Consider the following 24,734-nt stretch of genomic DNA (forward strand, 5'->3'; position numbering starts at 1 on the left):
TCGCAGTTTTTTTTCATACTGATTGAAAAATATCTCTAATTATTATCATGTGACGGAAGGAAGGGAGACGCGTAGGAAGTCTGAATAGTATAGCTTAATTCCCGAATATTCTCAGGTCTTTTTGGGTTTTGAAAATTTACCGTTTCTTGGGATCGAAGCGAGCTTGGCTCGGCCGAGGTTTAGGGATAGACAATAGCATTGGGCGCAGGCAGGTACTCGAAGGTCGCCTCTCGCAGAAATCGTTTGCGAAATGTTATTTATTTTATAATATTTATCAGGGATTGCAAACTTTTATCAGGGGTATGTTTGTCATTGAGGTAAGGTTTGTGATATGAAATTGCTGACGTTTTTATAGAGAAGGGTTTTATCTAATCACAGAGTACTTTTTTTAAATGCCAACATTGCAAAGATCAGATCATCATATAATATTAAGTATAATATATTGTATTTTACTGCGAACAGGAAACATAGGTATTCAAATACACTGACACAACTGCTGTGGCCATGTTTACTCTTTTTTAAGAAGAAACAATGCGTGGCATGTGTTAAAACGCGCAAATAACCTACGACGTGAATTGACCACATTTCATTAAATATGATAATATGACCGAATGATTCCACTCGTTGAGTTTCAAACAATGGGTACTGCGCCTTCATTGGTATGCGTCAAACACTGTAAAATTAGACATTATAAACCTGATTTACTTAATATTAAGCAATTCCCAGAGACCGGTACTTCGAACTGCGGAATCACTTACATTTTGCAGATAATACTGCTGACCGCACGGGCTGCACAAATAAACTTTGGAAGATTAGTCCCTTTTTGAGTGAGCTACTAAAAACATCCCATACTTTGCCCAGACCTGCTCATAATTCCATCGACGAACAAATGATGCCGTTCACTGGCCGCTGTGAATACAGACAATTTGTGCCTAACAAGCCAAATCATGTAGGTCTTAAAAATTTTGTTCTCGCGGCCAGAGATGGATTAGTGTTAGATTTTCACATATAATGTAGAGAAGGGAAAGGTATCGGATGGAGATATAAAGCAGTTCGGCCTGGGCGCACGTGTGGTCAAGTTACTCTGCCGGACTCTCGCCAATGACTCTTCCTGCATTGTCTATACTGATAGTTTTTTCACCAGTTTATAGCTCGCCGATTCGTTACTTCAAGACAAACTATCCTTTATTGTAACTGTCAAAAGTAGGTAATAGAATCGGCGATGTGATAAAGAAATTAAAAAACGATAAGGCAATTGAGAGGGAAGATTGGGATGAGAAGTTTCAGCAGGAAGACAAAGTCTGTGTAGTCAAGTGGGAAGATAATAAATACGTGTTATTACTTTCCACCGAGGTCGGCAGTACTCCTGTTGGTACCTGCATATTGTGATGGGCGAAGGAAGTAAAGAGGAAGATCAATGTCACTCAGCCGGCCATTGTAAAGCACACTACAATATGTCCATGGGTGGCATTGATCTTTGCGATCGGATGATTGCTTATTACAGGACTGCGATGAAGACATGCAAATGGCCTGTGAGAGTTTTTAACCACTTTGTGGACTTGGCGGTGGTAAATTGTTGGTTGATGTATATGCAGAACTGCAAACCAGAAAATGTACCCCGAACGGATATTATGGGACTGTTGTCGTACCGAATCAGATTAGCAAAAGCTATGCTTCGGTATGAAGGTCGGGTAGTCAACATTTTAACACCGCCAGCACGAGGTCGGCCAAGAAACATGTCGACATCGCAGGTAGACACAGAGCCACCAGCAGGCAGGAGAAATGATGTCCCGCAACCTATCGATGAGATGCATTTGGACAACGTTGGCCATCTTCCTCGCTTCTAGGATGACCATTCAACATTCGTGTGCTGATATCCTGGATGCAAGTCCCACACCAGGTATATTTGTATAAAATGCAATATATACCCGTGTACAATTTTTTGCTCTCAGCTGTATCACACGGTATAGGATGCAGCTCAGCAATTTTAAAGTATATGTTTAGGGTTTTATTTCATAATTTTAACTAATTTTAAGTGTAATAATATTTAATTATCCTATTTATAATGTTCTAATAAAATTATTATCCATTCCTATTAACAAGTTGTTTCTTTACCTTCCCTAAGTTTATAGAGTAGGTAATATTTATCTGCAGTGTGACTTGATATCCACATAATGTGCATATAGAATATTTTACTTGTTATAGAATGAAAAAAGATAATTTTTTTTTTAGACATAGACTCTTCTTTCTTCTGAATTCTCTTAAATAAAATCAATTAAATATTTTTTTCGATGGCTGGTTCTCCCTCGAGTCTCAAGAGGTATGTTATGGCGGTATTATTTGCGATCCGGGTTTTGCTTTTCGGCATCTTCAAGCACTATGTACACTCACCAGAAGGCAAATAAACACTGACAATGAGTACGTCTTTTAACTCTAACATATATAACAAATCAATGCAATAAAGAAGGTAAATTTCCTTTACCTACCTAGGTATCTAGTCATGGGTTACAATAAAAAAAAATAGTTGGAGTTTGTAAAAAACCCCCTATATTATCATGAATAATAAATCGTCAAAACCTAATAGAACATTATTGTAAATATAAACAATAAAAATACTAAGTACCTACACTCAAGACGTGTAAAACGTCTATTCTGACTTATTACCGAGTTATCGACTAGGCGACATTGATTCGGCTTCATCAGTCTAGGATCGCTCTTCACCGGTAGCACGAACACATCCGAATTTGACTGACATATCTACCAACCTAAATTTTCGCCGTATTAAGAATTGGAGATATGTAGCCGCCGATAACTGTTCAATGCATGGAATGCCTTCTTTATTAATTTGGACAATGAAAATAATGGAAACGTACTTAAGTGATTACCGTTAAGATTAAACCTGCTTGAAAGATATTTATACGTCAAATTTTTTTATAAAGTCTCCGATTTTTTTTATTTGAAAGAATACATAATGTCACACTCCTCTGGAGGCCTGGAGAGGCCGGAACCATTTCCGAGCTAACTCATAGTAATGGTCGATAACAAGAAAATAAATATCCGGCAATGTTGTTTGTCAGAAGGCAAAAAAATGCAACTCTCCATTTGTGTTTACTGCTTTTGTGATGGGAGATCGCTTGCAGCGCTAAAGCGCTTCTCGCTGATAGCGACATCGAAAGCGAAAAAGTTTAGGTTTCCAGAGATTGCAATAAAATTGTAAACATAGGTATTATACATCTCGCGTTCCGAAAAATTGATAAAATGTAATAAATAGTAAAAGTATAAGCCAAATTAAAATCGCCGTTTTAGACCATTCCGAGGTATTTATTTGTCACTCCTAAGTCCAAATAACAGACGATCACCAGTAACCAGCATACCGAGCAAAGAAAGAGAAAGCACATTCTTCGCTCTGACGGGAGATGGCAATAACTATATGGGTTTCAATAAGGAATCTCATATTAATGTAGGTAGTTTCCTTGTGCGAACAGGTGCTACCTATTATGAATGGGATAGTGTGAATAAAACCAAATAAGTTTCCGATTTTCTTTATTTATATATAAAATATGATATTGTCACTAAATACAGTTTTTAACCAAGCTATCGTCATATTCAGCAGGTACCTTCCACTTGTCAAACGACTAAAAATGTTGGGTTCATTCTTTCAAAACAAAACTTCCGTCGGCTGACATTTTCTTTAGACGGAACCAAGTCCAATCTCTTTGGACATAACTATTATTACCATAACAAGGCAAAAGTTTAATAATTATCGATTAAGAGGAGCATGCACAGAACATTAAATAACACCAATAATTTACAGGCATAAACGAAAATACGATGACGATTTTACATTTTTTTTTGTATTTCAATTAAGGAGATGTCTTCACCTACCAAGGTATCTATTCTATACACAAGACTGATATCGGACGCTATCGGCAACTATCGAGGGTAGTTTTTTTCATTAATTTGTATCGAAGTATTAGCACTTATTGTAACAATTACAAGAAGTTGGTTCTGTTTTTTATGTAAAAACTACCCTCGATAGCGTGCAAAGACACCTAGCGCAAAATACGAAGCTTGCACACATTTATATTTTTATAGAAATCGATGTTTTTTTTAAAACATATTAAAAATAAAAAAAACTATTAACTAGTAAAAATCTCTTAAATACATCAAAGAACACTTATTAAACAAAATTTTAATAATACCTAAATAATATGACCATAAAAAATATGTACCTAAGTAATAATAAGATGAGGTCCTTTGACAAATTCACGTGTTATAGCATTTTTTTAAATTATAAGTTTATCTTTGACTTTAATGTTTTCAGATACATATTTATTAATTGTTACAGTAGTTGATATTGTAAATTATCAAAAAAATGTACATCGCCTTATACCCTGCGAAACCAAACCATAAAATAATATACTTTGTCAAAAAATACTCATTTATCTATAAAATATCTAAAATTATGCCATATTCATACGTAAAATAAGATATAATTAACTATTTCTTTTATTCAAAGGAATAATTCACAAGATTTAAGAATATATCATTCTGATTATTGAACATTATATAATTTAGAAAAACACTTACTGAGAGAGTATATTATAACCAATAGAATTTTTTTTTTTGAAAAAAGTAAGCCAACCGGCTGGGAATCGAACCCGGCATCTCCACGGGTAAACGCCCCAAATCGTCGCATTCATCCATTATGCTACGGTATGACATACTAATAGCGACAAATATTTAACTATTGGTCATTGAATACCTACTCATCAGCAATCTTCGAAATCACGCTACTTTGGCAATCGATTTTTGTTTATTAAATCAAAGTAGGTAACTATTTTACTATGAGTATACAGTATGAGTATTTTTGTTGAGTATGAGTCAGTATGAGTCTTTTTATGCAATTTCATGTTACCAGATTTGATGCACGAGTAATTATAATTTAAGTAGCTTTTCTCCAATTTGAGTCTTTTTGTGCATTTTCATGCTACCATACGTCGAGCATAAAAATTGAATATATCGCAATTAGACGGCTTTTCACCAGAATGACTCATTTCGTGTCTTTTTATGTTATCTTACTGTCTACATGAGTAATTGCATTTGTCACGTTTAAATGGTTTATCACAAGAATGAGTCTTTTGTGTATTTTCATGTTAATTGATCGTTTGCATGAAAAGCTGCACTTGTCACTTTTAAATGGCTTTTACCAGAGTGAGTCACTGTGTGTCTTTTTATTTTACCTGACTGTCTGCATGAGTAATTTCACTTATCACATTTAAATGGTTTTTCACCAGAGTGAGTCATTTTGTGTGATTTCAAGTGACTTGATTGTCTGCATGAGTAATTACACTTATCACATTTAAAAGGTTTTTCACTGGAATGGGTCATTTTATGCAATTTCATGTGACTAGACGTTGTGCATGAGTAATTACATAGATCACATTTAAATGGCTTTTCACCCGAATGACTCATTTTGTGTATTATCATTTTACCTGACTGTCTGCATGAGTAATTGCACTTATCACATTTAAATGGTTTTTCACCAGAATGAGTCATCGTGTGTCTTTTCATTTTACTTGACTGTCTGCATGAGTAATTGCAATTGTCACATTTAAATGGTTTTTCACCAGAATGAATCATTTTGTGTATTTTTAAGTTACTTGATTTTCTGCATGAGTAATTGCACTTATCACATTTAAAAGGTTTTTCACTGGAATGGGTCATTTTATGCAATTTAATGTAACCAAACGTTGTGCACGAGTAATTGCATATATCACATTTAAATGGCTTTTCACCCGAATGACTCATTTTGTGTATTATCATTTTACCTGACTGTCTGCATGAGTAAATGCACTTATCACATTTAAATGGTTTTTCACCAAAATGAGTCATCGCGTGTCTTTTCATTATACTTGACTCTCGGCATGAGTAATTGCAATTGTTACATTTAAATGGTTTTTCACCAGAATGTGTCATTTTGTGCAAATTCATGACACTAGACGTTTTGCACGAGTAATTGAAATCATTACATTGAAATGGATTGTCACCAAAATGAGTCATTTTGTGTGTTCTCATGTGACCTGATTGTATGCATGAGTAATTGCATATATCACATTTTAATGTCTTCTCAGAATGGCGCATTTTGTGTGTTTTCATTGTACTTGAATTTCTGCATGAGTAATTGCAAATATTGCACTTGAAGTGATTTCCATCAGAATAAGTCATTTTGAGTGATTTCATGACGTGACCAGAACGAAATCTTGAAAAATGAACCACGTCACATTCAGCAAGCCTAGCAACGAAATCAGTCGTTTTCGCAATTGTAGTTGTGTGTATAGCTTTGTGAAGCAACATTAGTTCGAACGACGAAAAAAAATCAAAACAGACACTGCACACAAAATTTTCTTTATGAAACGATTTTTTTTCCAATTGTATAACAGCCACTAATAATTCTGTGTTAACCATATTCGATTGAAAAATATCACTATTGCGACAGGCGACATCTTTGTACCTTTTAATATAATCCTTGAGTTCTTGCTTAATGTCTTGTTCGTCAATGTGTAGGTCTTCGCTAGACGCTTGTGCTTCAGTCACGTTCCAGGACGATATGAGACTCGCGACATTTGCCGGTACAGTGCTTCTAGCGATAATCTAAAAAAACATTTAAAATTATTATTAAATTGATATCTTTAAATAACAGTTCATTATAAGTAAAAGATCTTGGTAGAAATATTATACCTAGACACGGTATTGACGAACCTTTTTTACGTAGGTAAGCGTGCCAAATTTTTCCAAATATAATCTTTCTTTTTTTATTGGGAGAAAATGAAAAAGTAGTTTTTTAATAATTCTATTAAAAAAGGATTAAAAATAACTAAGAGAGGTTCTATCTTTCACCGTGTTTCTAGAAGAAAGCATATTTTTTATTCTTTGATATAGGTCGTGGAGGCATTTTAAGCACGCCTTTTTATTGGATTCCTATAACTGAACGGTTTTACATTTTCACTGTCATTTAGAATTACTACTACTAGCTCCACCAAGTTTTTGTTTCTTATTTGGTACGGGCATTTTTGTTGATGCCGATGAAATAGGGTCTCAAGCATTGTAAATCGATCAAAATCAGAGTTTACGGAGCGGTTTCCTCCGCCGCCTGAGGTTAGATTATATATTACGATTAGAGTCACGTTCACAAATTTACCAAAACTACCTAGAAAATATGTTATCGATTCGCACACCTATAATTGCATTTTCTTGCAAAATTGGATTTAGTGATTTTGCTCATTCTCGCTAAACGGGTTTGTTAGTATGAATTATGCCGCATATGGATTGAGACCGATCCATAAAAGTCCCTTGATTGCATCATTTCCCATCCTCAAGTCAGGCGATATTTCATGTGGGGGGTTGCGAATTCATTGGCTGATGCCGACAGTTAAGCAACAATTATTGGCGAATTGAAAGCTAACATTCTTCGTGTAACACAACTGGCAGTGCACGAAAAAAGTTGCCTAAGTTGGGCGACCAGTATTTGCATCGTTGAAAACAGCTGCAGTGGCAATATGCCATAAACCATTAAAAATGTAAATGCCATGCACTTCTGTCTTTTAAATTTCAAAAACTATCTAAATTTATCTTGAGTTATTTCTTACATTTTAAAGTTCTATAAATAGGACTTAAAAACATTTATAATAATTGGAACGTTCTAATGGATTCGAGCAGTCACGTTGAGAATTGCCATTATCGATTGGGCGGATTGCATTGACAACAAATTCTTTTGTAATGACGACTAATATATTTTCTGCCTTTATATTGATCAGAACGTTATGGCCATTCTGAAAATAACAACATTATTAATATTATGCAACAGTATCACAGTTCAGAGAAAGTAGGCCGCCTACAGGTATATCTTCTGCTATCAGTGGCCGCTAATGTATAACTGCATTTGGCAAGCGAATAAATACTCACCGAGCGATATTTCAAACAACAAAAATATTGTCCGTCGGGAAATTCCTGGAACCCAACTCTAGTCTCAAGTGATTACTTTTGTCGAAGTGCTGAAAACTATTTGATTTTGGATAAGAAAACAGGGAGCTTTGTGTCCGCATTTATTTTTAACGAACGTGGGCAAAATAATCGTTATAAAAGTAAATTAAAAAATCAATTGATTAATAGGCTTTTGTAAATACACATTAAGGGGGTACATGCTCGTCGTAGGTCAAAATTGAGTTTGTATTGTATTTTAAAATCATGATCCTGGACACTCCTTAAACGTTGGAGATAATCTATTTATATAATTTTGAAGCCTTATTATCCTTTATAGTTATTTTAAACATTTGATGACTGCATAAAGTATTTTTGTTACATAAAATAGTATTCTTTTAAACCTCTCGCTCTTATGTTTTAGAATATAGTCATATTTCAGTACATAACTGTGCAGTGGTGTTAAGATTTTTTACATTTATTAATTTTTAACGCATTTATAAAACCATTAGTATAATTTATGACGAGATAATTTTTGTAAAATATTCACGATAAAAAATTATATTGATAATCTCTGTGATCCCAAATTTGACAAGAATTAGGCATTTTATTATTCAAAAAATTGGCAAGATTAACACATTTGAAGATGATTCTAAACATACTTATTATAAGCTATGTCTTTGACCATTCAAGTGTGATAAACATCTTATGAATAATGATTGCTATTCATTCAATAAAATAAATGTTTATTTATTACTTCCAAATAATATGTTGTCATCACATTATAGGGAACTTATTATATAGCTTGTATTCTGAATAGTCCACCACTTCATTTGTATCAATCTTATTTCTCATTTAGCAATATTAAAATGAATAAATATTATTGTAGAAAATTATGTCGATGTTCACGATGGCAGCGCGGCTTAAGCGTTGGTCTATAGCATGGGTTCTTAACCTCTTTGCGGTAGCGGGCGCATTTGAAATTTGGGATAATAGAGGCGGACGCACATTGGATTTAAAAAAAAAAAAAATTATGTATTATATTGTGTTAAGTAGGTAGGTACATTTATTATATCGGGAGGTAGATAATACATTTATTGACATTTTATCGCCTGTGAAGGAATTTACAAAAGAAGCATAAAACACCCATACAGTTTCATAATATAGAAAATAAAAAGAGATAAAATACAATAAAGATTGAAAACAATATTCAAAATAACACGGGCTATTAGTGAAATTTTCTACATTGCATTTCACTTACTGACTTTTCGAAATAGTGTAAGATGTCAGTCAGGATCATGAAAGATCAAATTATCAAGGTAGGTAAGTAAGTCGAGTTCCTGTTTTTGATTTCATTTTGTTAAAGGTTGAAAATAAAGATTCGCACAAATATTATGTGGAACCAAAACTGGATTTAATTTTGTAAGCTCCTTATTTCAAAGTTTCTTAAACTACTTTGCAGGGAAAGCATGACAGTGACTCGGGCACGCGGTTAAGAGCCCCTAGGCTATAGCGTCGTGGATCCCAGCATTGAATTCTGGGTGTGGCAAGTAGCTAAATATTTTTTTTTGATTTGTGTATGAGTTAGAGTAGGTATGGACCTAATAGGTTAAGCAAGTGGCTGTCATCCATTTCTCGTAAAATCAAAATCAGTTAATACAAACTCCACTCTGTGGAGACCCATATTACGATCCAATTAGGATCGGACAAAAAAATGTTCTATTTTAGTTTGCTATGTAATTCAAATTGACATATTGACACCAGTTAAAGTGCAGCTGACCGAATCATTGGTTTTCCCAAAGAAAAAACACAGCCTGCCGCAGCCTACTGCCACATAATCCATGGGAACCACCACAGCCTACGACCCTACTCTTCGCTGCTCTCGCAACCCTCAGATAAGCCAAGCCTACCTCCACACTAATCACAGCCTACTTCAGCCTTGCTATAATAATCAAAAGTTAATAATCCATATCGCCGAAATTGCATTTATAACACATTGCCAATTATTAATATCTCGTATATTTCATGTATTATATCGTAGCCGTCACTTTATTCTTATTTAACTTATTCGCGTCATTATCATTAAACTTAGAATCATTGGTAATAAAAATATGTTTAATATTCAATCAATTACAGCATAGCAGTACAAGAGAAAATACTTTCAGTGCCGATTTCGTCTTTCACCGATCGTTGCTGTGAGGCCGAAGACCGTGTTCGGTGGATACCGGAGTCGAGCAGGTGCATTTCTGCCTTCGCCCTGTCTGCACCCTTCGCCGCCGACGTACCGATTCTCGCCGATATTCGATCCCCTCATACAGTTTGATTGATATCTGTGTGGTGGGTGAAGGTATGCGGTTGGATACCGGAGAGTTGTGACCGACAAACCGATTCCGCCCTACGTGGGAATCGGTCCCGCAAATTGATCGTTGCTGTGAAGCCGAAGACCGTGTTCGGTGAATACCGGAGTCAAGCGGGGGGGCTTTTCTGCCGTCTCTAATAGTCACGACTGCCGCCGCAACAGCTGCGCCCCTGACCGCGGCTGCACAGGCTGCGCCCTTGGCCGTCACTCGAGCCGCGATTGCCACCGATCCCGAAGTCGCCACTTTTAAAAGTTATCAGTTGTCACTGTCAAAAGTTAACAGTTATCACTGTCAAAAGAATCATTTTTGCCACGTAACTTCAGAGTCTTGCCAGTGACCTGACTTTGCCGGTGACTGTACACTTAATATTATAAAAATAACTCTAATCTTTGACTTTACCGTAGGTAACCTGATCATAAGAAAATAAATTCTGTGTAAGATCGTGTGTTTCTGTTCCCACCCGTTTTTTGGCCTTGACATTGTCCTCGGTCTGCAGTCTCAGCTGAAAAGCGAAGAAGGCCGTGGACAAAATCAATCAACTTCGTAGCTATTTCTTAATCTGCTGGAATATCAAACTACCTACAAGATAGTATGAATGGTGACAAGACTGATAATATTATTACTACTCGGGGCCATTACAACGACATTACTAAACTTGCATAAATTGCATTTCAGGTCATGTACCTATAATATTATCGTCAAAAATGCGTACTATTTGCTACTAATGTGTGTTACCAGTCAACCAGTTAACGTATGCGGGTTAAACATGGAATATAAATTTTAAAAAAATAAGATAAGCGCAACGTGGCATGGAATGTGCATGTTGGGCATAAAATAAGATCACAAAATAAACTAATGGATACGAAAGCAGACAAGAGTAGGTAGGTTATATGAAACAATATGTCGGTCGACGACTGAACAATCATGCTGCCTGATTTCCAGGTTATTCTATACTTATCACATTTTTAAGCAAAATTACTTTTTAATGCCATTTTGTTCTATTTCCAAAACTCTGTTTAATATATACCTATGTATATTGGTTGTGCAAATATTTCGATGTGATAAATTGGTCTTCTGAGAATTTTACTGAAAGTGACATAGAACAACCTGGAAATCAGGCATCGACATGTTGATATACAGTGGCACCGTTCCAATCGGGCACTAAAACAACCACAGGGATCTACAACCAGCTAGTTTGACAAACTCATAAACTTCGGTCGATGTACGTAGCATTGAAAATCTGGGTACCGAAATTGTGGTAAAAGCTAAAAGAAGGATAAATATATCTTTTCATATTACAGGTATAAACCAACTCCAGAATATGACTGCTCAATATAACAGTATTATTAAATCTACATTTCGCCACTAATGCGATGTCATTGATGAAAAACATTTTTATTATAAAGATAATACAGATAAATTCAACTTGCTTTACTTTTTTAAATGTATAGCAATTTTATCGCAATCTCTCGCAAAAACCTCAGAAAAAGGCACACATTAGAATTACCTCAAGATAGATACAATTATTTTCACCATCATGGGAAATGAGAGTTCTTCAGAATGGAAAATTTGTTTGACAATAAAAAATTTCTTTCGCATCGTCAGCACTATAGTTCGGAGTGATGTGGAGTAAAAAGTGGAGGTAGGCTGTTAAGATCCGACAAACATAAACGAAAAAAATACGTACTTAGGATTTGTTTTCATTGAACTAATATAACTACGTGTTGATGGTGCTTTAAATTATGCATAGTAGATAAGTCTAAAAATATTCGTTTATCTATAAAATATTGAAAATTATGACATTAAACCATACTTACATAATTTTAGATGTTTTATAGATTGAACATTATTTGTTATCAATAATTATAGTTAGTAATAGGCAGGGCTTGGTTAATTAAAAGAAAGTGAACACCTTCCGTAACAACAAGTATTCTTAATTCAATAAAAACAAAATAAATAAGTATGATGAACTATTTTAGTTGGATCGCCCATACGCTACACCTAATTTGTTGGTTTGGTGGGGCAGAGTTTAATTGAATTTAATAAATTAACCGGATTAATCTGCGAATTGTACTATTATTTCAATGAAAATAAATGAAGTTGTCTGACAAATTTTAGTGTGCAAAATTTATGTGAAATCTTAACAGCCTTCCTCCACCCTTTGCCTCTGTTACATAGTGGTTGGACCGAAAGATACCTTGCCATACATATGTATTTATAAATAAGTGGGTTAAAAACAGAACGGCTTTTTTCTATTTTTGATAATTTTATTATTTTTAATTAAAACAATCGTTAAACTAGTTTAGTACACCTTATTACTATCATCGAAACCAAAAGCCTGGGTCGATCCATTGTTGGATTAAGGCCTCCTCTAGCACCACGTACATCCACCGAACATTCTCTACTCCATTAATGTAATAATAAGTTATAATCTAGATACCAAAAACCCTCCAACAAAATTTTGTCAATATCTTTGTAAGTAAATCTAAATTTGTAAAGAATGGAAAGAAGCCCACTTGCATATAACATACCACATTATGTCATCATACTAGTCTCAAATTTTATTTTTATTACCAAATACCACAACTTTCACACTTCCATACATGTTAATAATTAGTTGCAGATTATTAATTGGGTGTAGCATTTTTACATGTAAGACGTTCAGTTTAGTTTGGGACAAACCCTTTATTTTTTCAGTAATTATGAAAAAGAAATAAAATAACATTGATGTTTTTTTTAACCAGTATGTGTCATTTTATGTATTTTGAGAATACTATTTGATACACATTTTTAAAACACATCGCATTAATGTGGTTTTTCTCCAGTATGAGTCATTTTATGTATTTTGAGATTACCAATTTGCTGGAAATTCTTTAAACAAACATCGCATTGATGTGGTTTTTCACCAGTATGTGTCATTATATGACGCTTAAGATGTGTAATTCGAGAGAATTTTTTAAAGCACACATCGCATTGATGTGGTTTTTCACCAGTATGAATCATTATATGACCTTTAAGATGAGAAATACAAGAGAATTGTTTAGAACATACATGACATTGATGTGGTTTTTCACCAGTATGTGTCATTTTATGCATTTTGAGATCTCTATTTGAGACAAAATTTTTGAAACACACATCGCATTGATGTGGTTTCATAGCAATATGAGTCATTATATGACCTTTAAGCCGATCAATTCGAGAGAATTGTTTAGAACATACATGACATTGATGTGGTTTTACACCAGTGTGTGTCATTTTATGTATTTTGAGATCACTATTTGAGACAATTTTTTTAAAACACACATCGCATTGATATGGTTTTTCACCAGTATGTGTCATTTTATGTCTTTTTATTTCATTTGTGTTGAACTTTTTAAAACACACGTCGCACTGATGTGGTTTATTGCCAGTATGGGTAAATTTATGATTTTTAAGGTTAGCAATTCGAGTGAATTTTTTTAAACATACATCACATTGATGTGGTTTTTCACCACTATGTGTCATCTTATGTTTTTTGAGATCACCAATTTGCAGAAAATTCTTTAAACAAACATCGCATTGATGTGGTTTTTCACCAGTGTGTGTCATTTTATGTATTTTGAGAGAACCAATTTGTTGGAAATTTTTTAAACATACATCGCATTGATGTAATTTTTCACCAGTGTGCATAATTTTATGTCTTTTCAGTTTACTATTTGCGTTGAACTTTTTAAAATACACATCGCATTGATATTGTTTTTCACCGGTGCGTGTCATTTTATGTTTTTTAAGGTTACCAATTTGCAGGAAAATTTTAAAACACACATCACACTGATGTGGTTTTTTACCAATATGTGTTTTGTATAACTTAACATGCTGAGACTTCGTGCATGAAATGTAGTGACTATTAAGATGTTTTACTGATTTAAACACTCCATAGCAATTATTGCAAATAAAGTTACGTGGAAAATATGTAACTCTTCTCAACACAATTCGAACCACCTTAGGCAAGTATAATTTCGAAACTTCCTGTTTTACGTTAAGTACATCTATAGTTATCTCTGAATGCTGTATCATATTTTCCATTTTATTGGTTAAATCTGTTATGTAGTTATTGGTCAGGTTATTGTCAAGCGTATCCTTTTTAGCTACGTCCAATGGATTATATGTGAAACATCGCTGGGAAGATATCTACAAAAAGAATAGGGTTGGTATAATTAATTCAACAATATTAAAGCAAATAAAAATAAATTTATTTTGACAGGTGTTTTTTTGGTAAGATAGAACTTACAAAAGGGTTAACTGTCAAATCCATGTGTGACACGCGTTGACTTTATGACATTAATGATTGGTTTAGTCTGGCAAAGCAACACAAATAGAGTTACGTTGACATATTTACCAAAACTACCTAGAAAAAATGTTTTCGATTCGCACACCTTATAATTGCATGTTCCCGCAAATTGCGTTTAGTGATTTAGCTCATTCTCGCATAACGGGTTTGTTAGTATGGAAATATGCCGCATATCGATTGAGACCGATCCATAAAGGTCCCTTGATTGCATTACCGGACAATATTTCTTCAAAATGAGGCTGAAGATTGCGTTATGGAACATTGATCAATAATATTTTTTGAAAATATGAATGACAATCATCGAATCAACGAAATGTGGCATAAAAGGGTAGCACCACGTGCTATACGGCGACAGCACTCATCTATATCAAATTTTGGGGATAAGCTAGTTCCATAAATGGACCTGTCAAATGTCCTCCAAATTCAGGCGATATTTCCTGTGGGGATTTGCGAATTCACTGGCTGATTCCGATAGTTAAGCAACAATTGGCGATTGAAAGCCAACATTATTCGTGTTATACAACTGACAGTGCACGAAACAAGTGGACTAAATTGTGCGACCAGTATTTGCTTAATTGAGAACAGCTGCAGTGGCAATATGCCTTAAACCATTTAAAAATGTTAACGCCATGCACGTGTCTTTCGAATTTAAAAACTATCAAAATTGACTTTCGTTATTTTTTTACAATTTAAAGTTCTATCGAGCTTAACGGGAGAAGGGGGCATGCCAGAAGAGGTACATAGCGGAAAAATACGCAGCTTGCAATTTGAGACATTTTTGATAATTTACAATATCAACTGTATTAATTAATAAAAAAAATGTATCTGAAAACATTAAAAAGATTTTTTTAAATATACATAACAAGGATTTCAAGTTATACAGATTTATATTTTTGTCAAAATCTGTTTTTAAAATAAATATAAAAAAATATTAAAACGTTAGTTAGTAAAAAATCTGTTAAAAATCGTTAAAAATTGACAACTTAATAATATAAATTTTAATAATAAATATGACCATAAAATATATTGTAATAATAAGATGGCACCCTGCAACAAATTCACATTTTATTACATTTATTACAATTGTAAGTTTATGTTTGACTTAAAAAAAACAAACATATTTAATGTTTGCAGATACCTACATGTTTATTAATTAATACAGTTGAAATTGTAAATTATCAAAAAAATGTATCAAATTGCAAGCTTAGTATTTTTCCGCTAGGTGCCTCTGCTGGTATTCTGCTGGAATAATAATCCCTTTAAAACCCACATTTAAAAAAAATTTAACGTACCTGTTCTAATAGCATGTATTGTGGATCAGAGCCGTCATGTAGACAATCGTCATTATTGATTTGGCGGATTGCGTTGACAACAAATTCTTCTTTGATGACCACTCCCACATTATCTGACTTTATATCGATCAGACCGTGTTCGCGATTCTGAAAATAACATTATTAATATTATACAAAAGTATCACTATTACGTTCACCCAGAGTAGGCCTTCCACAGGTCTTTTTTCTACTGTCAGTGGCCGCTTGTATAACTGTATTTCGCAAGCGACGTTCCGGCACAATGCCATTTCATTAGTTTAGCTTCTTGTCGCATAATATCCAACATGCACCCATACCGTGTTATATTAAAGCTTCTCGTAAGGTGTTGATTATTTTTTTTACACTATTCGAACCAGGTAACTGGCTTGCCCTATGACATCAACATAAATGTATTGATCTTAAGTTGATGCTTGTAGTAGTAGAATGATGACGACATAACTGCAATGTTACCGCCTTGTAGTCAACCCTTTCATAGTTTGAAACGACGTTAACCTCCCACAACAAAGCCGATACAAAATCCTAATATCCTAATAATAATAGCTGTGGATGATAGAAGTCGACCTGAAAAGGTCATGAACAACTATAAGTAAGTAATATAAAAAGGTATCACATAAGTATGTTTTTTGTAATTTCATAAGTGTCACTCGCATACATCGTGAGTCAATATGTATTTGAATTATTTTATAATATTATCAATTTAAATCGCTGAACAAATTTAAGATGTTATTTCCAGTGTACAGAATCATACAGAAAATTACGCTTTCATGTAAAATGTCATCCCCTTGTGAATTCGTACAAATGATATCACACATCTTCTTTCTCAAGTAAATGCTATATAATCCTTTGTGCTAAATAGAGATAGCACTATTCATGTATTTTACTCACACGCTTTGTTCAGTATGGGAAACTCAGTAAGTAAGAAAGAGAACACTCTAAGACAGATTCTCTATAGCCAGATCTCGTACGTATGAGCGAGACAAATTCACAATCTTAAAATATAGAATCAACCAAAGGGGAAATCTTTTCATATCGATCTTTTGAGATGCGATTATTGATTTATATAACTTAAATGTAAAAATGAACAATTTTTATGTTACTAAAATGAACTAATTAAGTCTTCTTGTAAACTTTATTAACAAATTGTAATAATTTGAGAGGTGAGACGATGATCCATAATACTTGTCACCTCTCTCTTTCTAGGCGAATCTATTCGATTCTCGCCTCACGAGATGAGTTGTATAAAGAACTAAGAAGGTCGAAATATCCTATTTCCGATTATTCTAGCTTTCTTAAAAGTATCCAATTTACTATATATTAATCAATTCTGCCTTATGCATACATTTTCTGAGCAAATCATTACATTTGCTGACAACCACGTATTTCAAGTTGTAAATTCGAGGTTAGTTTTTGGAAACTAAATTCCTTTACAATCACTTTAGATTGAGAATAACCATTGATTCGTTTAATACTATACACTGTGGCTTTTTTACAAACTGCGTAGGAACATAAGGTGATATTATACTTTGTTTCAAAAAATTACATGTTTATACAATTGGACAGCTATGATACATACGTGTGATATAAGTTAAGTTATCTACTAATTCATGTTAAATATAATTATTACAAGTACATCGTTGTATGGACGTTTAGTGAACTGAAACTTTACTGGTTTTACTGTGCCTACAAAATGTAATAATGCTTCTTTCAGTACCTTATAGCGGAACTCTCTGATAAAACATCTGATAATCAACAAGCTGTCGTCAAGCGCGAGATCATTGAAGATATATCACACCCATTATCTCCTATATATTATTATCCTACAGCTTTCCCGGGTTTCGGCGAGCGATTGTGTGCCTTATTCATGTCCGATGGGTTCAAAAAAATAATCGGTTCTCGGATCGTTTAAAATGGGTTTTCTATAGTTGATAGCTGCATGATTATATTCCATTCGAATTCGATAATTTTTGTTCATTTCCCGATACATTTTCCAGCGACACGCGACTTTATTGACAACTAATTATGTCGGGAATTTTTTTTCACAATGTTTGCAACACTCAAACCAACTCACCGAAGATGGCCGCTTTAAATTTAAAATGCGTTTTATCCGATTTCTACAATCAATTTTCACAAACAAATCATAATAAGATTAAACGATAAACATATTAGAAATGATTTATTTAAATTTTTATGAATTAGGTTCATTGTTTTAAGTTAATTTTCTAACCTCTGACGGAAAGAAAGTCTTTTGACACTTCGTATTTATCATGCTATGTATACTAAACTAGATTATTTCAATTTACTCACCACATATTTACTTATCTGATGCATTCGAGTGGCTATAATTCGGAGCGAGCACAATTTTATAAAACTCAACACAATCACAAAAAATCACTTTTAAAAACTACCATCCGTCATTCTTAGGTAGTTGTTTATGTAAAAAACGACAGGTGATATTATTTACGTCTCATAATGATTTAAAAATGCACAGCACTATATAATAACTCACATTTCTAGCAAGTACCAATAGATAACTATAATTATTCAAATAAACAATAACATTTATACGAATTCCCATTAAAAACAATTCATTTTATCTATATAGATATTTTCGCATTTTCACGATAAACTATGCGATCAACCCAGTGTTGCCAAGTCAAAATTTAAAAATTCAGTAGATTTTGAAAAATGTAGTATATTAGATATGATTTAAAACTAATAAGAATAACAATAACTAATAATATTAATTTTGTGTAAACAATAATGATATTAATGGGTAAATTGGCGCTCTTGGGTAGAGTTACAATGCTTTTTATGTCAATTTAGAAGTGTATAACATCAAAAAAGGTCATGCGTAAATCATTTCAAGTGTATTATTAAAAGAATCATCAGTTAATTTACAATTATGGAGAAACACAAATATCAGTAGATTTCTTGAATTTCGAAAAAAATCAAAAATTCAGTATATTGGCAAAAAATATCAATTGATCTACTGAATTTTCAGTAGACATGGCAACACTGGATCAATATAATATAATACAATAGATAATATTTCAAAATTTGATAACGTTACATTTTTTTTATGGCTGTCAAATGATATTTTTTTTAAACCAATAAAACTTTTATACATACAGAAACTTATATAGCTCATATAACCCAAAAATATTTAAAAGGTATTCTACAATAATTGGTGTTTAATATACATATTATTTAAATCACTATCAACCAGGATCAATCCACTGCTGGATGAAGAGTGCCGCAACATGATTCAACTACGAATTTGTGATATTATACCTATTTCTTTCATCCTTATCAACATCAACCTGAACCAATCCACTGCTGGATAAAAGCCTCCCTAGCCTGATTCTACTCCTTTCTGTCATTTGAATTGCTGTATTTATCAAAATCGGTGATATTATATTTATCTACATTTTCATATCGTTATCATCATCATCATTAACAAAGATCAATCCACTGCTGGATGAAGGGTTCCTTAACCTAATTCTATTCCTTTCTGTCATTTGAATTGCTGTATTTATCAAAATCGGTGATATTATATTTATCTACATATTCATATCGTTATCATCATCATCATTAACAAAGATCAATCCACTGCTGGATGAAGGGTTCCTTAGCCTAATTCTATTCCTTTCTGTCATTTGAGTTGCTGTATTTATCAAAATCGGCGATATTATATTTATCTACATATTCATATCGTCATCATCACCATCGACCTGAACCAATCCACTGCTGGATAAAGGCCTCTCTACCCTGATTCTACTCCTTTCTGTCATTTGAATTGCTATATTTATCAGTGATATTATTATCTACCTATCTATATATAATGCCATTATTATCACGAGCCTCAATAAGTCTACTGCTGGATGAAGGCTTCTCTACGTTGATTGTATTCTTGACAGTATTGAATTTCTATATTTATTAAAAATGCTAATGTTATTTATCTACATATTCAAATCGTCATCATAATGATCACCATCTTCAACCAGGGGATGAAGGGTTCCGCAACCTGATTCTACTCAACTTGGTCATATAAATTGCATTATTTTTTAAATTTGTGATTTTATATACCTACCCATTTATATCGTCATTACTTATCGTCATCGACCTGTATCAATCCACTGCTGGATGAAGGCTTCTTTAAGCTGATTCCACATCTTTAGGTCTTACAAATTCCTATTCTTATCAGCATTGTTCTATTCCTCTCAGATATAATATGTATTCCTTCATTATTTATCAACATTTGTCTCGATATGAATGTCCCGCACCGGGAAACTATAATATTGTTTAAGGTTAATTTGTAATTCAAATTTTGATTTTTTAAATATTATTCTATGGCTGCAAGCATTTATTTTTTATAGACAATGAAACAAAATAATGTTAATATATTGCTTTATATTCGAATGATTGAGATGTATAATTATTTATCATATTTAACTGCACATACCTACACATATATTGAGTTAAAATTAATATGTCAGTGGTAGCAATCGGAGATTTTGCTAGGCATAGCAGCCTAAGGCGGTGTTAGACGATATTGTGAAGGCCAGACTTCTGAATAGACTACGCATATGAGTCCAAATTTATATTGGCAGTGACGATTTGCAAATCGTAAAAATGACAAATCAGCGAAATGTCAATTTGTCTGATGTGAATAAAAAACCCATCCCGAAGGGAAAACTATGGCGCCATCTATGCATATTTCACAATTATATATTAAAAACCAACACCGCCCAGCCATCTGCAAGACCTAGCGAGACAGACTGGCGACCGCCAGCTGGCTCAGTTAGTCGCATTAATTATTGCTTCACATTCGAATGATTGTGATGTATAAATCATCATAAATAAATGCTCATGATTGGACGAAAGATTTATAAGCCTACACATAAATTGTTTTAAAATATCAGTGTTATCAGAGCTAAAACCACTAAATGAAACAAGTTGAAGCGAATTAATAATGGTGAAATGAGTTTTAAAAATGCTTTGCAAATTCCAACCTTCTATACAAGACAGCACACATTATAATAGGTATATACTTACAATTGGCCTGTAATCTGAATACGAACAACCCGGTTGTTGAGTGTTTTCATCATCATATATTGGGTGTGAAACATCTTCAATAATCTCACGCTTGACGACGCCTTGTTGATCATCTATCTCAGATTTTATATTAGAGAGGTCAGCCATTAGGCACTGAAAGAAGCAATTATTATATTTTTTAAACAAGATAAAACCAGTTTCAGTTCACGTTACACCCATTTAACAATGTATAATAATTATATTTAACATGAATTAGTCGATAACCATGTATCGTAGCTGTCAAATTGCTTAATCAAGTAATCTTTTGTAAGAAAGTTAAATGTCATCCAATAACCTTACATAGTTTGTAAAAAAGCAACATTTTATTATATTACACGTATCGCTGTTATTGTCAATCTAAAGTGTTTGTAAAAGATATCATTATCCAAAAACTAACCTCGAAATTGCAACTTGAAACGTCCGGATTCTCTTGCGTTACATGAATGCGAGGGTTCGGGTTGTTTGAATGGCCTGTCAGCGTGTCAAACAAAGGCTTGTCTTCTATATCCGAGTGTTCTCCATCACATTCTTGCTTTACATCCATGTTAAGGGTATATATTCCAGAAGCAACGTGTTACTTGACATATAGGATCCTTTTAAGGTAATATTAGAAAAGTGTTGCCGCAATACTGAAAAGTATTTCCGTGAGAACTACTTATAATAAAAATACACACTTGACACGGTGACACAATTTAATAATATGTTGGTATGTTTTGTTGTCTATACAAAACAATGGTACGAAAATGATCATCAGCATTTCCTCAATCATAACGAGAACAGCGCATCTCGGTATAAATAATAACAAATGAAAAATGAATTTTTTTTTCTCCAAAGATGTCAACACTGACGATATCTTCTTCGTGACAGCTCCACCATAGATAATATACGTAAATAGATTCGAAAGAGGCTAACAAAAGTATTCCCACTAAAACAACACCATCTATGGTAAAGGCTTTGAAATAAAATTAAAAAGCCCACCAAATTTGAATTTATTTTCATATTCAGGCATGGGAAACGAAATAAATAAAAGGCAATTATATAAATTACACACATTTATTTATAAAATTTAAAATCAATAAGTATAGTAACAGTTGTCAAGTAAAATATTAACATTCATTTAATTAAATATTATAAACATTATTATTGAGTAAGTAGTTTGTTTAACTGATACGAGTATTAAAAAAATAAATGGAAACATTATTAAACTATGTTTCGCTCTCATGTAGGAAAGCCTACCCATCAGATTTCATAGACAACCACGGCATAATATAATAATCATTTACGATGAATAAAATTTAATCCTTCTTGGAACATCATTTAAATATTTATATTATATTTTGCCTTTGTAACTAAGGATCTATGCGGCACATTAATAAGGACATGATTTCACTATATATTATAACAACAACACGATAGATATTTTTCTGTAGTTGTCTATGAAATTTGACAGGTAGGCTTTCCTACATGAGAGCCGTTTGTTTTATATTATAATAAATTATAACTGATCACTGAAAACACTACAATTATTTTAATCTTCTTGCATCTTCTAACGTCAAGTCCGCTGTCAGCCGAGCCATGTCTAGTTGGATGTGATGGGAGACTGCATCGATGGCTGTTCCATATTTACTATAAAAGTAAAAGTAAAAAACAAATAATAAATCACTCCGAAATAATATTAATTATCGTAATTATTGAAAGAAGTAAAATGAAGACACACGCAAAATGCATGTAAAAAAAATTATCCATCAGTATTAGATTTTTAAAAAATGTACAAATGATACTAATTCTAAATAAACATGATATAGGCTTCTTCATTTACTTTTTTTTGGGCGTTCCGTAGCACTTGGCTGTGCGAGAGCCAATGTCGCTCCTGCGCCTCAGGTAGACGATGTAAAACCGGACTCGCTTGAGAATCCATTGATGCATATGTAGCACGCAGCCGAGCCATGTCCAGTTGGATGTGATGGGAGGCTGCAACGGCCACCGTTCCAACATGTTAACTATAAAAATAAATGAACAAATAATAACTCACTCCGTAATATGTCAATTATCGCAAATATTCAATGAAGAAAAAAGTGATAGATGCAAAATGCAACTACAAAACAACTGAGAACAAACATTATCCATCATTATTGATTTAAAAAAAATGTGCAAATGATACTTATTCTAAATAAACATTACGATATAGGCTTCTTCACTTATCTTTTTGTTTTGGGCGTTCCGTAGCATTTGGCTGAGCCAGGGCCAATGTCGCTCCTCCGTCTCGGATCTGACGAATCATGGTCCGCTGCCATATCTCCTCATTACTCTCAAAAAATGTTTAAAAAAATGCAGCCTCAATGGTTTGACATTGACATCTCAATTTAAATAAATATATGATTTTATTTTATATAATGGTTGACAATAATAATTACATTTTAATTTTACCTTGTAAAAGAGATAGAATAACTGTCATGAGGTGTCAATGTCAGTGCACTGCGAATGTTGTTAAATCCCCCAAAATAAAGTGAATAACCAGAGCATAAAAATTAGAAAAACGCAATATGTAACTTAAATCACAACTGTAGTAAACAACTGGAGTAAAATTAAAAATTATTTACCAGTACATAGGTACTAGTGTAAAATCTGTACAAATAATTTTATTGTTAAACAAATATTATCGCACAGGCCTTCTTCGCCTAGGTACTATTATATTTTTGACCAGCTGCTAAATAAACTTTATTTCTCCCCGAATAATTTAATTTGCCATTTAGAATTTTATTTGCAGTATTACAGAAAGCATGTATTTGTAAAGAAAGCATACATTTTATGAATCTACCCTTAATCTCTTCTTTATGGAGAGGGCACGAAAAAACGGTGAAATCAATTTTCTGAAGAATTTTGGTTCTTAATTTTGCCTGAATATTATGCGTAGAAGCATTTTCTGATAAATAATTTCTAATTAATTTTCCAGTTGAATTGAAGCAGTCAAGCATATTGTCAGAGGCATATTTTAATTTTCTATCCTTTCCGAATTCTCGCATAGCTACGTTAGCGTGCTTGCTGGTAGGCTCGGTGTTCAAGTCGCGTTTACAATGCGTACAAGAGTTTGAAATTTTACGAATAACATAACCAGCAGTGTACATTTTACCATTCGTAGAGGTTAAATTATCTTCCAAATAATCCTCTGAAACTACGCCTGAAATGCTTTCATCGGTTTGTTTTAAAAATCCTAATAAATTCTCAAAAAGACCATCAGCATCGTCTTTCTCACAATTATTTCTGATGGAATATCTAGACATTAAATTGCTAATCAAAAGGCTTTTAAAGGATCCTGATAATTGACATTACGAAAATTGTGGCTTCTTATACTGCCAAAGAAATTTTCCAGCGAATCCTGGTTGAAATTACGAAAAGCTACATACTCAAATCCCACATCATGCAATATATCCAATATTTTAATGCAACCAGCCAAAGTTTTTTCCCAATTCAGAAGTGATGGCACCTTTGGTACTGGATTTTTAACCTGGTCTACAAATTGCATCTGTCTAATTTTTACTATACTATCAAACCAGAATTGTCGGTGGAATGACTCCTTTCGGTGTAATGACTCCTTTGAAGCGCAAACCCTTTTCGTTTTCCAATACGGATGTGGTTCCA

General features: G+C 33.3%; 2 protein-coding genes across 3 annotated transcripts in view; one reads left to right on the top strand and one right to left on the bottom strand.

Annotated features, from left to right (window-relative positions):
- The window catches only part of LOC147077327 (uncharacterized), a 233,451-nt gene that overhangs the window by 39,200 nt on the left and 169,517 nt on the right, over positions 1-24,734 (top strand). The window lies entirely within an intron of this gene.
- LOC147077329 (uncharacterized) lies at positions 12,637-21,677 on the bottom strand. Its single transcript, XM_085941491.1, has 5 exons — positions 21,493-21,677; positions 21,057-21,209; positions 15,963-16,109; positions 13,571-14,510; positions 12,637-13,486 (listed from the first exon to the last, which is right to left on the bottom strand). The coding sequence occupies exons 1-5, from the start codon at positions 21,637-21,639 to the stop codon at positions 13,146-13,148; spliced, it is 1,728 nt and encodes a 575-aa protein (XP_085797617.1). The 5' UTR covers positions 21,640-21,677; the 3' UTR covers positions 12,637-13,145.

This window comes from Rhyacophila brunnea, unplaced genomic scaffold (assembly GCF_057557595.1).
Source record: "Rhyacophila brunnea isolate RB1 unplaced genomic scaffold, BYU_Rbru_1.0 scaffold_13, whole genome shotgun sequence".
Taxonomy (NCBI): Eukaryota; Metazoa; Arthropoda; class Insecta; order Trichoptera; family Rhyacophilidae; genus Rhyacophila; species Rhyacophila brunnea.

What these genes read in the sequence shown, in the direction of transcription:
- LOC147077329 (XM_085941491.1), bottom strand. Translation starts at nt 21,639, where the DNA reads ATGGATGTAAAGCAAGAATGTGATGGAGAACACTCGGATATAGAAGAC. An exon ending in TTTCAAGTTGCAATTTCGAG is followed by an intron (nt 21,210 to 21,492) that starts GTTAGTTTTTGG and finishes TGCTTCTTTCAG; the next exon opens with TGCCTAATGGCTGACCTCTC. An exon ending in ATTCAGATTACAGGCCAATT is followed by an intron (nt 16,110 to 21,056) that starts GTAAGTATATAC and finishes TGTTATTTTCAG; the next exon opens with AATCGCGAACACGGTCTGAT.